The sequence below is a fragment of the Zootoca vivipara genome, chromosome 1, assembly GCF_965207765.1.
Source record: "Zootoca vivipara chromosome 1, rZooViv2.hap1.1, whole genome shotgun sequence".
Lineage (NCBI taxonomy): Eukaryota > Metazoa > Chordata > Lepidosauria > Squamata > Lacertidae > Zootoca > Zootoca vivipara.
Window position 1 is genome coordinate 75,869,038 of NC_142582.1, and position 16,849 is coordinate 75,885,886.

At 40.5% G+C, this 16,849-nt stretch overlaps 1 protein-coding gene across 3 annotated transcripts in view; it reads right to left on the bottom strand.

Annotated features, from left to right (window-relative positions):
* NELL1 (neural EGFL like 1) overlaps window positions 1–16,849 on the bottom strand; it is a 376,722-nt gene that overhangs the window by 355,034 nt on the left and 4,839 nt on the right. For all 3 annotated transcript variants that reach the window (XM_035117446.3, XM_060275202.2, XM_035117428.3), the window contains exon 2: window positions 7,786–7,914. In XM_035117446.3, the coding sequence (XP_034973337.2) occupies window positions 7,786–7,914 (129 nt within the window). The remainder of the gene's footprint in view (window positions 1–7,785; window positions 7,915–16,849) is intronic.

Consider the following 16,849-nt stretch of genomic DNA (forward strand, 5'->3'; position numbering starts at 1 on the left):
GACATTATTTTTAAGGGGAAAAACCTAGTCTTATACATGGAAAAATACAGTAACTGCTCAAAAGTCACTACACAGTTACTTGCAAACTGTGAATTCATCCAAAAAACAGACACAATGATGCCTAATGTAGAAATATCTGCTCTGTTAAAGAAAACTGAAATCCTAACCCACTTGATTATTTAAGCAGTGTTCTAATGGGTATTGTGTAGTGTAGTCTGTCATTTGAATAATAATTTACTTTATAGTGTGTTTGATGGGGGAAGTCTTCCACCTTGGTCAGATGACCGCAGGTTTAACTGTCACTGGGGGACTTTAGACAGGTGATTAGAGTTTGGAGAGAGAACCCTCAGTATGCAAAAGAATGGTATACTATATGCATGTTCTGGTTGGCAGTTGCAGGTTTAGAGGGTGGGCAGGTGTTGGGGACTGTGCCCCTAAAGGACCATGTGTGCAGGGGCATTTTGTGTGGGGGTCATTTTGAACTCTCAACTGTCTATGGAGATGCAGGTCAATGCTGCATCCAGGGCAGCTGTCTACCAGCTCCATCTGGTACACTGGCTGAGACCCTACCTGCCTGCCAGACTGGCACATGCTCTGGTTTTCTCCCACCTGGACTACTGCAATGCACTCTATGCAGGGCTACCTTGAAGGTGACTCGGAAACTATAATCCAGACACTGAGGTCCAGCTCCGAGGGCCTGCTGGTGGTTCCCTCACTGCAAGAAGTGAAGTTATAAGAAACCAAGCAGAGAGCCTTCTTAGTTGTGGTGCCTGCCCTGTGGAACTCCCTCCCATCAGATGTTAAAGAGATAAACATTTATATGTCTTTTCATAGACATCTGAAGGCAGCCCTGTATCGGGAAGCTTTCGATGTCTGATGTTTTGTTGTGTATATTCTGTTGGAAGCCACCCAGTGTGGCTGGGTCAACCCAGTCAGATGAATGGTGTATAAGTAATAAGTTGCTGCTGCTGCTGCTGCTATATTTAGTATTCTTAGAGTTTGTGATTGGCTAGGGAGGGCCAGACAAAGCAAATATGCAGGGGCTAGCCAGTAAGAGTCAGTCTTTGGCAGTTAGTTGGTTGAATCAGTCCATGTTGGTTGGTGCTTGATGTTTGTGGTGGACAGCCAGAAGGATTGAGGAAGAAAAATGACCTGAGAGGAAGGCAGAGAGTGGTGTGGTGGCTGAAGACTTACTGGGGAAGCTGAACCACTTAGCCCAAGCTGAAGAGCCCTGTCCACAGTGCTGAGGGGGAAAAAATCAGGTAGGTAGCCATGTTGGTCTGATGCAGTCGAAATAAATTAAAAAATTGTCCAGTAGCACCAACTAAGTTTGTTCTGGATATAAGCTTTCATGTGCATGCTGGTATCTGAAGAAGTGTGCACACGAAAGCTTATACCCAGAACAAACTTAGTTGGTCTCTTAGGTGCTACTAGACAATTTTTTAATTTATTTCAAGGGAACAGAATTGAGGCAACTGGGAATGCTAGGTCTGTTAGGAGAGTCTGAGGACAATTCCAGGAGAGCATGGCAAAAAAACAGACTTGCACTTCAATTACATCAGTAGGGAAAGAAACAGAGACTTCAACAAAGGCCCTCAGTTTTGGTATGGCTTAACTGGGATGAAGTAAATTACAAGGGCAATCTGGCAAAAGAGTTTAAACAGGGGCAACTATTGCTCCAAGCTTTCCTGGTTTAGTTTTTAAAAAAGCTGTTGGTATTTAAAGTGGCATCAATAAGTTAAAGAGTATACTATACCCATTTAAAAAGACATTCCTATATTAAAATTACCACATTCTTTATTACAAGAATATGCAGTGCACAAACTTATGTGGTTAATTAATATCTTTGTTAAATATAGTAACTACTAGGGGCTGCAGTTCTGCTTGCCCCATTTGCAAACACCCCACAATTCCTCCCAAATTAACCCCTTGCCCCCCTCTAGAATTACTGAGCTCACTTTTCACCTTCCCACCCCCGTTCCTGAAGCCCTTTCTGTATTCTTCTCACCACACATTACAACTACTCACTACCCTTTTCAACTTCTGCGCAATTATGAAACCACCCCATCTATTTTGCAAGCCCTTTCATGCCCCTTTCATCCTCACCCTTCCCTAGTTCAACTATGATAAGCACCTGTACCCTACAGGTACACTTATACTGAACAAATATGTGTGCAACAAATTCCCAGCACCAACTTCATCCAAGGAAATGCAACTTCAAAGAAAGAGATTTGGCATGGCAAAGCACCCTTACACCTATCCACGCCCACCATTTTTATACTGCTGCTAGTTCCTCCTACTACCCATCCTAGCAACTCTTCTCATTCAGTACAGGATTCTGTGTCACTGGACATAAATTGCATTGAAGTTTGTGGGAAATTAGGCAGATACATTCATGTATAATGGGCATGTATGAGGGCCTTTTGGCAGGAAATTGACATGGTTGTTCAATCCATTTTTGGCTTTTTTGATACCTCAGCTTGTGCTACTGAATGGAAGATGGAAGGAAGTAGGATTTCCAACTCATAAGAAATTAATTATGCAGATGCTATCTGCAGCAAAACAACAGAAAGTCTCAACAGATTATACAGTGAAACAATGGCTTTTACTTTTTAAAAAATTGCTGTCATTATATATTATCTTATTAAGCATGATAAAACTGAACAGAACTATTAAGAAAAATCAATTCTAAACATCTTGAGCCTTTCTTTTTGCATGCAGATAATGCTGAGATAAATAAAGTGGAAACATATAGGAATTTTTACATTGATTAAGTTATGGATCACAGTGCTTTAACACATGCAGTGATGGGGCAATGACAACAGAGGTTTCTCTTCTTTTTTTGTTAATTTAGCTATTTCATTGAAATTGATGGTTTCCTGCTGGGTCAAGCATTACACTTGTAATATTTTTACATTTTGAAATTTTGATGTTCCTATCATTACAACTGGGAACTGACAATTTTTCAAATAAAGGCTTGCAATAGTGCTGTGCTGTTTTTATTATCTGTGTTTTCATAGATTTTAAAAATTCTATTAGGGTTTAATTATTTTAATGATTACTTTTTATTTATTTATTTTAGATTTTTGTATTTTAACTGTGTTGTTTTAGTTTCTGTCAGCAGCCTTGCATCCTATTTAAATATAATAATAGTAATAATAATAATAATAAATTTGATACATACTGAAAAAATCACTTTATTCTCTTTTAAATTTGCATTTAAGAGACACACACACATAGAGATATCCTTGTATCTTGAATATTGTTTGTTTGTTTGTTTGTTTGTTTTTTTATGTGTTTCATAGGAGGCATGGATCACAAACTACTGTATATTCCTGCGTATAAGACTACTTTTTAACACAGGAAAATCTTCTCAAAAGTCGGGGGTCATCTTATACGCCGGGTCGTATTTCTTATGCAGCGAGTATATCCCAAACTCTATATTTTAATTGGAAAAGTTGGGGGTCGTCTTATATGCCCAGTCATTTTATATGCTGGAATATACGGTAACCCAAAGTGGGTTCATATAACCATTCCCTGCTCCCTTACAATGCTGCAACTTTTCTAGTTCACTTTACAGATTTGCATGGAATTCCACATTGTGAATAGGTTAACTACACAGCCAGATCACGAAGCACAACACTATTAAAATGTTTATCCTCTAGCTTTGCTAGGAATGAGATGAGGACACATGTTGGCCTACACTTCAGTATGAACAGTTAATTGAGACCCTGAGAAATGCCAAAGATCAAGAAGATTGGTAAGAAATGTCTCTGATTCCAGAGAAATAGTAGCAGGTTGCTGTTAGGTTGCTATTTATGAGGGAAAGGTACTTGCCACATGCTCAAATATATTATTCTAGTTTACATAAGCCTTCGGATGTGGGTTATGGAGCATAGCTCCATGAACAAGGTGGACCACAATGAAGAGAAAATTACCATGTGGCTCCACTATTGATTTGTAAATATTATTTAGGTTTTCATAGTGTGCAGATAATATTACAGTGGTTGGATTGTACACAATTTGTGTCCCTCCACTGACAAAAGGCTCTTTGAGACAGTGGAGCCCCCCATCACTATATTAGTCAATAAAGCCATTACCCCCTCCAGCACCCATCCCAACAAGAACTGCTTTGGAGGCTTCAAAATAGTGGTACAGGGTGCAAGGGCTACGGAAAGGAAGGGGAAACAAAGAACCTTCTGTAAGCAGGAGGACACAATCTGGATACAACCAGAAGCAGCCAACTGTATTCCGCTCTGGTCAGACCTCACGTGGAATACTGTGTCCAGTCAAGAAGGATATTGACAAGCTGGAACGTGTCCAGAGGAGGGTAACCAAAATGGTCAAAGGCCTGGAAACAATGCCTTATGAGGAACGGCTTAGGGAGCTGGGTATGTTTAGCCTGGAGAAGAGAAGGTTAAGGGGTGATATGATAGCCATGTTCAAATAAATAAAAGAGGGTGAAAGTTTGTTTTCTGCTGCTCCAGAGAAGCGGACACGGAGCAATGGATTCAAACTACAAGAAAGAAGATTCCACCTCAACATTAGGAAGAACTTCCTGACAGTAAGAGCTCTTTGGCAGTGGAATTTGCTGCCAAGGAATGTGGTGGAGTCTCCTTCTTTGGAAGTCTTTAAGTGGAGGCTTGACGGTCATCTGTCAGGAATGCTTTGATGGTGTTTCCTGCTTGGCAGGGGGTTGGACTGGATGGTCCTTGTGGTCTCTTCCAACTCTATGATTCTAGGAGAAGTGCTGCTGTTTGCCAAGACAGTGCAGGGAAGGAGCAGGGTGTGTGTGAGGTCGAGCACTGTGATCAAACTGACCCTGCTGATCGATTGGCACTCGTGCCAGTGTTCCCACATCACCCTGACCTCATCCATGCACTGTCAGATTCTTCCTCATTTAAAATTAACACTCCATATGATGTAGGATAATGGCTAAGAGTCCAATGTGGAGAGAGTATTGCTAAGCATTCTCTCATATGTACATGATCAATACTAGGGTAACAGTACTGGTGGTCCATGTTACAGAGCTGTTGTATGGATACCAGGATAATGTATGTGAAGTACCTGGATCATTAAAAAGCATATATATATTTTCATACCATACTGTCTCATACCCAAATACTACTTAACAACAAGAATATACTTTCGGTCCCCACCTTCTCTAAAAGCCAGCTCTGTCTCCATATCCTGCTTTGGATTACAGACATCTTGAACATAGCTGCAGATTACACCAGCCAGTTCCTCTCACCCTCTCCCCAGAGGCATAGGAAGGGGGAGGCGGAACCACCCCAGGTGCCCTCACTGAGGGGAGTGACATTCAGTGCACTGCCGGCCCGTGACTCCCAAGCTGTCGGGGTAAGGGGGGAGCTGCATTGCTTTGCTGGTGGCATTCCCCCCCTTCCCTCTTCCTTTTGACAGCTTTGGGGAACATTGTCCTACACTAAACACACACACATCCTGCCAGATATAGTTATGCCATGACAGCTTCCAATGCATGCCACTGCATCACAGGCACAAAAACACTAGCAACGAAGAGCTATATGTATCCTTGTGCACACAGAAGTTCAGTTCACCTTATACCACACACTGCTTATGAGTATATCTTTTGATCACAGCACATAAAGAGAGGGAAAGAGACAGAATTAAGACACAGGACCCAAAAAGCTGGAAGAGACACATACATAGCCCTACTTGGGAAAAGTTCCACTGAGGGAGGAATTAAGTTTCTCTTACCAAGCAGGTAAAAGGAAAAACCAGGCCAGGCCACAAGGGAAGCCACAAAGCCACACACTTAATAGTAGCAACTAGGAATAGTCTTGTCAGAGGGACCTCCCTCAACCTCAAATCCACACTGCAGACACCACAAAGCAATTTTTAAACAAGCAAACTGAAAACAAGACACGCCATGGGCATTCCCCACCTCATTACCCAGCCATGTGCATAAGGAGCACAACGGCCTGAAGAGGAGCCTTAGCCTGAAGGACCAGCACAGGTTTTATATATAGGGGGTTTCAGGTTTGAATTCAGGGCTTAATACCACACTGCACGGAGTGGGGGGGGGGACTCCCACACTCAATAGTATGGCTCCTATATGGGCCAAATAACCTTTTTAACTGTTCCCTCCTGTCTCACAGACAACTAATGCAACCAACCCTACTACCACCACACACTATATTCTTCTTGCATGTTTCTGACTAGAGTCCCAATGCAAGGTACCTGTTAATGTTTGAGGCAAAGAAGTGTTAGCAATAAGCTCAAGTTTCTGTGTGAGTTGTGAGGCCAAGTTGTTTATTTATTTATCAACTGTATTTATAGACCACACTTCACTTGAAGTTCCCAGGGTAGTAATACACAGAATTAAAACCAAAGTTATACAAGCCAACATAAATTCCAGGCAAACAAAAGAGCAGCAGCAATAAAAATCCAATCTAATATACCTTGCCCTTTCCCAAAAGCCCAAGCAAAGCAGTGTGTCTTGACTGGGTGACAAATGACAGGAATGTCCTAGTGAGATGCACTTCAGATTATTCCAAAGGAATGGGGCTGTTACCGAGAAAGCCCACCCACCCACAGGTCCCCACCACACAAAGTTATTTGGTGTGGGGACCGCTAACACAACTTCCCCCTCATTATCTTAACCCAGAGACCTTTAATGGACACTTAGGCACTCTGCACATTCTCCCTGTTTCTCTTCACCAGGGTTCCCCCATATATGCCCTGTGCTTGCATGACCTAAGACTAGAGAGATATAGTCCCATGCTACACACCCTATCATCTCAGTTGTGGTCCTCCTTTCTAGGGTTTTTTATCCTGGTGCTGATGTGTTGCATACCTGTCAAGTGTATTTCCCTGAGACATTCACAGAATTACAGAAGCAATCCTGGCTTCTGATTTCATCAGGTAATGTCCCGTTTCCCCCCTCCAGCACAGGAGGAGGATTAGCTGGTGTTTGCAGCCAGCACTTGCACTTAGCAGGGGATCCCTTCATGAAGCAGAACCCTTGTATGCAGGGTAGCATTGCTCTTGTCGGCCCCTCTCTGCCACTGCCAAAGCCACCGCCACTGTCATGGCTGCATGAGGTGCAGCACAGGCAGAGGAAGCAAGCAAAGAGGGGAGAAAGGGAGCAGCTGCCAGGTAGGGGCTGTGGCAGGGCAGGCGGCCAGTTGACTCTCGCATCTTTTGGTGTTGTGCTCTTGCGCAAGCCAGCTGACAACGTGTCTCAATTTTCTGCTGGAAAATGTTGGCAGGTATGGTGTTGTAATTGGGTCCTGATTGGAATCATATACTATATTTCATTGTGGAGTCATCAGAAGGGCAGGAGGACAGTATTTTATTTTCCTTTTCACATCAGCTCCATGGTCAATATAATGGTCCACTATTTATGTATTTATTATACTATTATGGTGGTGTCTACTCTTTATATGTCCTGGCCACATCCCCACCTCGTTTGGGTTGCTATACTGGCAGAGTTATGTAGCAGAACTGTAGGGATGGCCTATCCGTGCAGCTGCACCAGTAACTCTCTTGTGGCAACCGCCCCCTCAAACATAAAAGTGTTCCAGCAACAACAACAAAAACTTTTCAAATAAAATTAGTATTAAAGCTATTTAGCATCATTACTGTCTACAGACAGTGGTTTTGATATACTTTACTTTTAAGATACCGAGACAGAGATTGGCGAGGGAAGGAACATGCTTCATATGCAAGAAATATGTCTATCTTCCAAATTATTAGTTACTCGCACTTTCATTCCTGTCAAATACATAAAGATATTAGCCTTACCTTGAAATAAAAATGCTTTACTGGCATTATGTAGTCCAGACACTTGTGTAACTCCAATAGTCATGTTGACTAGATCCAGTTCTGTGATGATATCAATTTGTAAGTTGGGGTCCATTCCAAAGCCTACAACTGGTTGAAAAGAAGTCAGATTTTAATTTTTAGTTCAAGTAAAATAACTGCATACGCTGTGCAACCATGAACTGTGCTATAGCCACATTCTATTTTTGAATAGCCCTAGTCCTACAAGCAACAAAAATGATCCACTGCATTAACTGAAACTGAACTCCTGTCTTTCCAGATCTTTTTTACCATACGGGACAGGGCACAAAAAAGCACCATCAGTAATGCAACAGCATGACATGATAAATGAGCCCTGCAATTAAACAATCCTTAAGAACTAAAAAGATGAATAACATGAAGACAGACAGAGATCGGATGGAGAATTTTGTAATGTATTGGGCAAGTAATGGCTGTGTTTAATGAGATATGCTATTACCAAGGACTGAGTCTTATTTACATACTTACAACCCACTAAAACACTTTAGTAGCCCATATATTGCTACCTGCGTTATTCCTTTCATTGGATTATCCAAGTATTTTGAATGTAACTTGGACAAATAACATTGTATCTTCTTGCCTTTTCTAGTTCGGGTTTTCACCAAAGGCAAAAATGTACTACTGCATTCGGAAGATTATCTTGGTGCTCGGGTACAGGATGCATAAATTCACTGTGGTTTTTCTTGAAAACATCCAAACTGCAGGCTGGTTCCAATCAAGTTATATTTAAGAGTATACTCATTGGCAGCAATTTAAGTTACTGAAATTCATTGATTTCATACTCCAACTATGACTAACCCAGCATTTATCTCTCCCTCACTTTGGAAATTCAGATTACTGATACAGCTTCAACTTGTGCATTTTACATGTTAAAAAATGCAATGGTTTCCATTCCAATATGATACTGTTATACAGATCACCCTGCTAGACAAGGCCCCCTACCTCTCAAAGGAGCTGTGTAAGGTAATAACTCCTTAAAGTAATAGGCACCAAGGTGTGTGTGAATGTGCAGTAACAGACTGCCAGGACTGTCAGGTTTGGCTCGAAGATGCATTTGCATGATGTCAGAGGGCTGCAATTTATGTGCCATAACAATGACTTAATACCATCACATCCTAGTGTCAGATTCACCTATCCCATTCTGCTAGAGAAAACCAGCACAAGGACTCACTCTCCCTTCTCTTTCACCTGCATTTCCCCCAAGTTCATTCTGTAGGGTTGAGAGAACCCCAAGAAGAGGCGGGGGTGAGGAAGAGGAGTTCTACCAGGCAAGCAAAGCTGATCTTCTTAGCTGACCTTGGTACTCTCCTTGGTACTACATTGACTTCCACCTTAGTCTAATGAAATGCAATTCTGTACATTTCTTCTCAGAAGCAAGTCTAATTGAATTATGTGGAGCTGATTACCCAGTAGGACTGCAGTCCTGGCCACACAGATGACCACAGACCCATGCCCTCACTTATTTACAAAGTACAAGGATTCCTCCTTGGCATTGATGGGAAAGAAGACTACAAAAACTGTTGGAAGGGTCAACACACATTAAAATCCATTTCACTGATGCAGCAAAAGAGCTCCATATACTGTACAGTAACAGGCTTCCACATATGTGGAATAAGCTTCTGCAAAATGTGAATAATCTCACACTTAAAAAACAACAACCTGGCATTTCCAAAATTTTATCAAGCATATGTAATATAAATGTGTGTATATGAGACTACAAGGGTTCCAGGAGAGCATTCTGGCTACATTCTTAGAGCTACACTCACTTAAGTCCATTGATTTTAATGGTTCAACTTTGAAGATGTCTAACACCGGATATCCCACAGGCTATTTTGTTCATATTTTTTCAGTAGTAGCTGTTTATCTTTCCCATGCAAAAATAAATCAGTTAAGATATGAGTGGATATTTATGCCCAGAGGTCAGCATGAAAGCTGCTGCTGCATCTATTTAGTCTAGGAAATAAAGAATAGCAGCAGACTCATAAAACTGCTCTGCAGGTGATTATGCACAACTCCAACGAGATCAACAGACTCAGAAACAGATCAGTAAAGCTGAATTTTACAAGGGGGAGCCAACGTAATGAATTATGTAATGTGGCATGTGTCTTGGACGTATTGCAGAAATCACCCCTGTTCCTTTTGAATTTTTCCAGTGATTTAAATTGAAATAAACACAAAGGAATAAATTCCAACCATGAAATGAATAGTAAAACTGCAACTGATCTCAGTGCTCTGAAAGTTGAACCTAGATATTAAAGTTTATCAACAATGTGTGCAGAAGCCTGGGTATACTTAGTCTCCACGATGTTATTTTGGTCTTTCAGGATTTGCTCCTGTTGGATTTGTGAATTGGGGACCCTTGTCAGTTAGCTTCCCCAAAATCCATTCTACTATAGAGTACTTTTTACAGCAGCATTTTTGAATACCATACAATTATACAGAATATAATTTTAACAGATGTGTGGCTCATTTAAGACCAACTCGCGTTTTGATTTTACAATAAGGAAATGATCTCTGTGTCACAAAAATGAAAAAACAAAGGGTTGCAAAAATGTTTCTTTTCCACAAGGAAAACAAATCTGATGTGTCTTTACACACTGTGGGCACACAATATATCTCTGCTTTTTTCTTACAGAGATGCACGGATTTTTCTGTGTGCCAGAAAAACAACAGGTGAAGAACTGTATGACTTTTATATTAAAACAAAAACAAAAGAATAGACTGGTAAATATAATGTGTATGAACATTTAAATTTAGAGCCTGTTTTGGATATTTCAAAATTTCAGAGATTTACCAGCAAGTCAGACCTCTATGCTGCCACTTTAAATATGGTTATAGAAATTCCTGCATCTGCCTTACACAGATAAAATTTGAGTATGTTCCAAAACCTACAGAAATAAAACATTAAAGGGTTCTTCTTTTACCAGGCGAACATCTCTACTCAGAATTAAGCACCATTGAAATCAACAAGACTTGCTCCCAGGTAAGTAGGTATAGGATTGCTACCCTTAATCTCATGCATGGTTGGCAGAGATGGGTAGGCCCAAGGCCTTTTAGAAAAAACTAGTTTGCTTTTCTCCTCCCTGCTATAATAGTATTTTTTTAAAAAAAAAAAACCCAAAACGAAACTGACAATTTGTGCTCTTTATGAGCATCCAAAATTTGCTGCCTGCCTTGCTCTCCTTAACGATAGGGTCAGCTAGCCCTGTGAAGAACATCTTGAAGAGCTAGACATATTATTAAGAGCTCAATAGAAACTATTATAACTAGGTAGCTGCATCCTGATAAAACTGTTCTTAAGCATCTTTACATGAACATCTTTACAGGGATGCGGGTGGTGCTGTGGTCTAAACCACAGAGCCTAGGGTTTGCCGATCAGAAGGTCGGTGGTTCAAATCCCCGTGACGGGGTGAGTTGTTTGGTCCCAGCTCCTGCCAACCTAGCAGTTCGAAAGCACGTCAAGTGCAAGTAGATAAATAGGTACTGCTCCGGCGGGAAGGTAAACAGCGTTTCCATGTGCTGCTCTGGTTCGCCAGAAGCGGCTTAGTCATGCTGGCCACATGACCCGGAAGCTGTACGCCGGCTCCCTGGGCCAGTAAAGTGAGATGAGCGCCACAACCCCAGAGTCGTCCGTAACTGGACCTAATGGTCAGCGGTACCTTTACCTTTACAGGAACACTACATACATTTCTTCACACAACAAAAGCAAGTTTGCACAACCATTAAAAAAAGAAAATCACTCCTGAATGATGTGACATTACATGCTGCCGGTTTAGGCTCAGACTGCATATTTGGATGCCGAGTAAAAGACAGGCCATGCAAGTTGTTTATGTCACATAAAAGTCAGCTCAGCTTACATAAATGTTTAGGGAAATTTAACACACTAATTCTGCAGTACCAAAGTGTAGTGTGAATTTTATAGATATCCCGTATTAACTGGCCTTTAAATCTCTTGCTGGCTTCATTCATAACATATGTTGAGAAGAGCCAGAGGTGTATTTGACTTCACTTTCAGGCTGGTACTGCCATCTTCAGTAACTATAACTAAGGTCCATAATGAATGGCAGAGCTGAGGAGAAATGCCAGGTGCACCCAGAGACCTGATATTTTTGCAGACCTGGACAATGCTGGCAGCTTCAAATTTATACTGCCAATAAAGCAGCAAATGCATAGTTGTGGCTCAACGGGTGCACAGGATCTAGACATTTCCCATCAACTATTCCTTTTATTCCAGAGACTTTCACAACATGCAGAACAGTGCTCCTGCTGTAAATAGAGGTGTCTATTCCCAGCTAGCAAAGTCATTGCGACTGGAATACAGTTCCAAGTGTGCCACAAGACATTATCTTGTTTCAAGCTTTCCTCTAGTCCTCCTGTTTATTTCTTCAATTCTTTTTATTTCCATTCTGTCTTCTTTTCTCTTTCTCCGCACTCACTGTTCTTAACCCATTTCTGATTCCTTTTCTCCCCTTGATGGCTGTGCCTGAGACCTCTTCTTACTTTCAGATGGGCATTTATAGTGGGATGGGTGCTCCTCATGCATACTGTACTTTTTAAATTTATGTCATTGTTTGCAGTCATCCACACAAGATCATTGGCATCCAAATTCCACTCCGCATTTTTATACCATTTAAGCGAGATTTATACCATTTAAGTGAGATTTATACCAACTAAGCGAGATTTTTATACCATTTAAGCGAGATTTTAAAAAAGGAGAACTTGTTACCAGTCACCCATTTCCAGTATCTAAATATTTACAATATTAAGCCACTTTCTGGGGCTTAACCTTGAATTCAACTCATGCAAAGCCCCACCATCAGCAGAGTGAGGTGGTCATTTCAGGCAGATGAATGATGCCAAGTGTCATGAAAGAAAAGCAATCTGATAGTTATTTAACTTATCATTGTTGTATTTTCACTCCCAGGGAAATATGCTCTGGCTCAAGTACCAAAATATTCCTGGCCTGCCTTTGGTACTATGTACTGTGGCATGAAAAAGGGTTCTGTTGACAAGAAGATAACAAACTGGCAAGAGACCTTTGAGGAGAGACTGCATTTTATACAGGGATTTTGATTAAAGCCATCAACTTGGGACAGAATTAAAAGGTGGTTAGACAAATTCGTGGAGGATAAGGCTATCAATGGCAACTAGCCATAACAGCTCTATTACCTGCAGTATGCCTCAGTTTTCTGGGAATCACAAACAGGAGAGTGCTACTCTACTCATATTCTGCTTGCATTTGCTTGGTCACGGTGATGTACAGAATCCCAGACTAGATGCCCCCTTTGTTTGACCCAGTAGGGTTCCTCTTATGCTCATATGAACTGCAGCTCCTTAGTGATATGTATCTGCCTAGCAATATTTTCGCTCCAAATAAGAGTAAGTCTGTAGTGTAATATAATCAGTATAGCAAATAATAAATAACTGGTTTCTATGCTTGTAAAACACTGAAAGCCTATTTTGACATAAAGTGGTATGTAATTAAAGAAATAAACAATGAACTACATAATTCAAAGGGGTCCTTTACATGTTTCTCCAACTGCTTTGAAAGCTGCTCTTCTATGAGTCATGAGTAGGGTTGCCAGACTCAATAGAGGACAGGACTTCTGTGCCTTTAATTGCCCTGCTCTCTTGAGTCTGGAAACCTTAAAGAGAAACCAGCAGACCCTTTGCTTGGAAATTAAACAAAGGGTCTGCTGGTTTCTCTTTAAGGTTTCCAGACTCAAAAGAGAGCAGGGCAATTAAAGGCACAGAAGTCCTGTCCTCTATTGAGTCTGGCAACCCTACTCATGAGCCATATTTAGATAAGACAAACAGATGGGGGGGATGATTGCATGTGTCTTTTCCATAGAATTACCACCACCAAAATGCTCAGTCCATGGTTGGGCTCCACACAATCAGCCTCTATCCACATGGTTGTTAATATCCAAGCAAAGTATGTGTTGCTCACACCAAAGGTGGCTCTCATATATATATATACGGCAATGTTTTGGCCCCACAATCAATTTCTTTCTGCTAAGTTAAATGACAAAGAAAACCTCTCCCTCCTTGACAAATCTGGAAAATGATCATGTCCCAAAAGTATATGCTGTGAAGCAATGGGAGAAGAAACTGTTTTTTAGGCACATGGTACATGGACTTCTATACTATCCTTTTTGTAAGTTGCCATTCCTTATGCAGGTCTTAACCACAGGGGGCAAAATACCCAACCATACATTCATGCATTTAACATATGTATGAACCATTTTTCCTGCTTGAAATTTAGTCTCCACCAAAGAAGTTGCAACCTTAAAAATAGACCTTCAACTTCAGACTTACTTAGCTATCAGAATATGATCAACCAGCTATGCCTCTCTTCAGTTTTGATTGACAATGATCCTACCTTCAAAGAAGCTCTTCAGGGAAGATGCAGTGCAACACTAAGGAAAACCAACTGTGTTCAATGGCATTTACTCCAATGAAAGTGTGCATGGGATTGCATTCTAAGCATCTGACTTTTATACCTAATTCCCCTGGTTACTGGCTCCTGAGATTGCATGCAGACATTTTTTTAAAAAATTAATAAACACATAAACTGGAGCTTCTATTGTACAAACAGGTGTGTTATCTTCCTCACGGTCACTAAGTCTCCTTCGAAGATCTTAAGGAAGAGCACAGGTGACTATTTCATTTATATCCAATGCCTTGAGTAGAACAAAGAGAGACAAGGCAATTCGTTTTTCTTCTTATAAATTAAAAAGAGCCATTAAATGGAAATCATTTTCCATTTTAAAGTAGCACAAATCGTTTGGTTTGATTTTTTTCCCTTAGCCCAGTTGATTGGAAAAACTGACATCCTGACTTTCAGTTACATCTTCAATTTGCACCTATGTCTTTAATTTTGCAAAGAGAAGGAAAAGAATTCGACCCACTAATGGTAAAGGTTATTCACAGGATTGTGGAAAGTTATACTCATGTCAACAGAAAAAATATCTTTAAAGTAACCAATTTGTACTCAAAACCCTACAGACTTGCCACCTTACTGTGTTTTTATCAGCCTCTTGGCTACCTGGAACATGACCATCATAGAAGAGCTTCACTTGATTGCTGTATGCCTAAGTATCTCATTGATGCACCTCCAGGTCACAATTCTTTGCTTTCATCTTGCCTATACAGAAGGAACATTCAGTTTAATGCCACTACCATCCCCATGCAATATTTACTGCTGATAGCTATTATGAAACTTCTTTCAAAACAAAAAATCTTGTCTGACAAAAATCTAAATAGCAAAGGATGCTCACCACAACTTTCCAAATTATTCACCTCATAACTAAGCCATAACATTTTGCTGTAATTTTATGGATGAGAAGATTTCATCTAACTGCATCATCCATACAACTTATTCACATGAGGATCTACGAGTAAAGACCTGGTTGCTAATTAGATCCTATTTACTGGATTGAAGAATGAGCAAGTTGCGTGGATGGCCTATGCAGACAGGGATACAACCATTCAAGGTTAAACACTCAAGTTCCAGTGATTTCCATAAAAGAGGGCTAAGCCCATGTTTCACTCTCCCCTACGTAAACAAATAGGATTTATAAACTGCATAATGTTGGATGAATTGTGCCCAAAGAGTTTCCCATTTGTGGACCCATACTTATTAATCACTCCAAAGCACATTTGATGTAAAGTGCTTTACAGACTTGTTTTCAATACCCTGAAATAAACTGCTTAATTCCTTTCTGACTAGTGAAAGATCCAAGCTGACATAAAGGGGATCATATGTGCAGTAGTTTAAAACAGATGCAAGTCCCAACTACCTAACTACTACAAAAGCTTATTCCAGGAGCCACCTAAGCACAGGTGTTCTGATGGATCTGCCCCCTTAGTCTTAAAACTAGCTATAGCTAGAATATCAAATACTGTACAAGCTCAAATTATGCAATCTTGGCAGTGTATCTGTAGAAGTAAAGATATTTTCTTCACAGACATCTCTGAAAGAGTGTCTGCCAGAATGACCCTAAAGATGCTTTACTTTAGGAAGTAACAGCACAATCCCTAACCATATCGACTCAAAAGTTCTATTGAATTCAATGGGACTTACTCCAAGGTAAGTGGTGTTACAGTCTAAATTGTGCTACCAGTAAATTTAGTGCAACTTACTAAGTATGCCTTATACCTTCAGGATTTAGACACAGATTAGGATAAGGGGCAATACTGAAATGTTGAATTTTCATTTCAACTAGGGAGGCAATATCTACCAAAAAAAAACCATTTAGAAATTTAACTTCCTTCAAAATCATATACTGTAAAGCAAAGAGTCTATTTAAAAAACTCTGTAAACAGGTGGGAAGAGAACAAAAGAAACAAGCAAAAAGCCCAAACTATTCCTGCTTAATTCCTTTTTTAAAAGAAATTTTCCTAATTCTCCTAACTGCACATACAAGATTGACAACCCTAGAGAACTATTCCTATTAAGGCACCCTTTTTAATTAAGATGGCCCCCACTGCAACCAATGTAGCAAGTATTTGTTAAGAAAAAAAGACATAAGGATAGCAGCCCACATGCATCCATTTCTTCCTTCTGCAGGCTTTCAACATTATGATCAGATTGCCCTAAAAAGCAGTTTGCTCCAGTTAAGTCTCAATTAAAGTGTGTTCTAGAAGACAGGAAGCTAAAGGGGGCGGGTAATCAGATGTACATAGAAGGTTCTTTTTTCCCCATCCCTCTTGAACAGGAGCACTCTGACAAATCACTATTATAAATGCCAGAATTAAGCAGATTGCTCCCCACCATGTGAAATGAAAGCATTCTGGAAACCAGCTGTTTGTACTCCCCTCGGTCTATGTCAAAGAAACCCTTAGGGACCTGATTTCTTGTATTCTCTAAAGTGGTGTGCAGTGGGTTTCCCTAAAGCTCTCCACTGTTAGTACTTAAAATCCTCTCCACCTTCTTTGTAAGCAAACAAAAAGAAGGATGGATGCCTAGGAAGGTTTCCCAAACTTTTCATTTCCTGAATTTTTG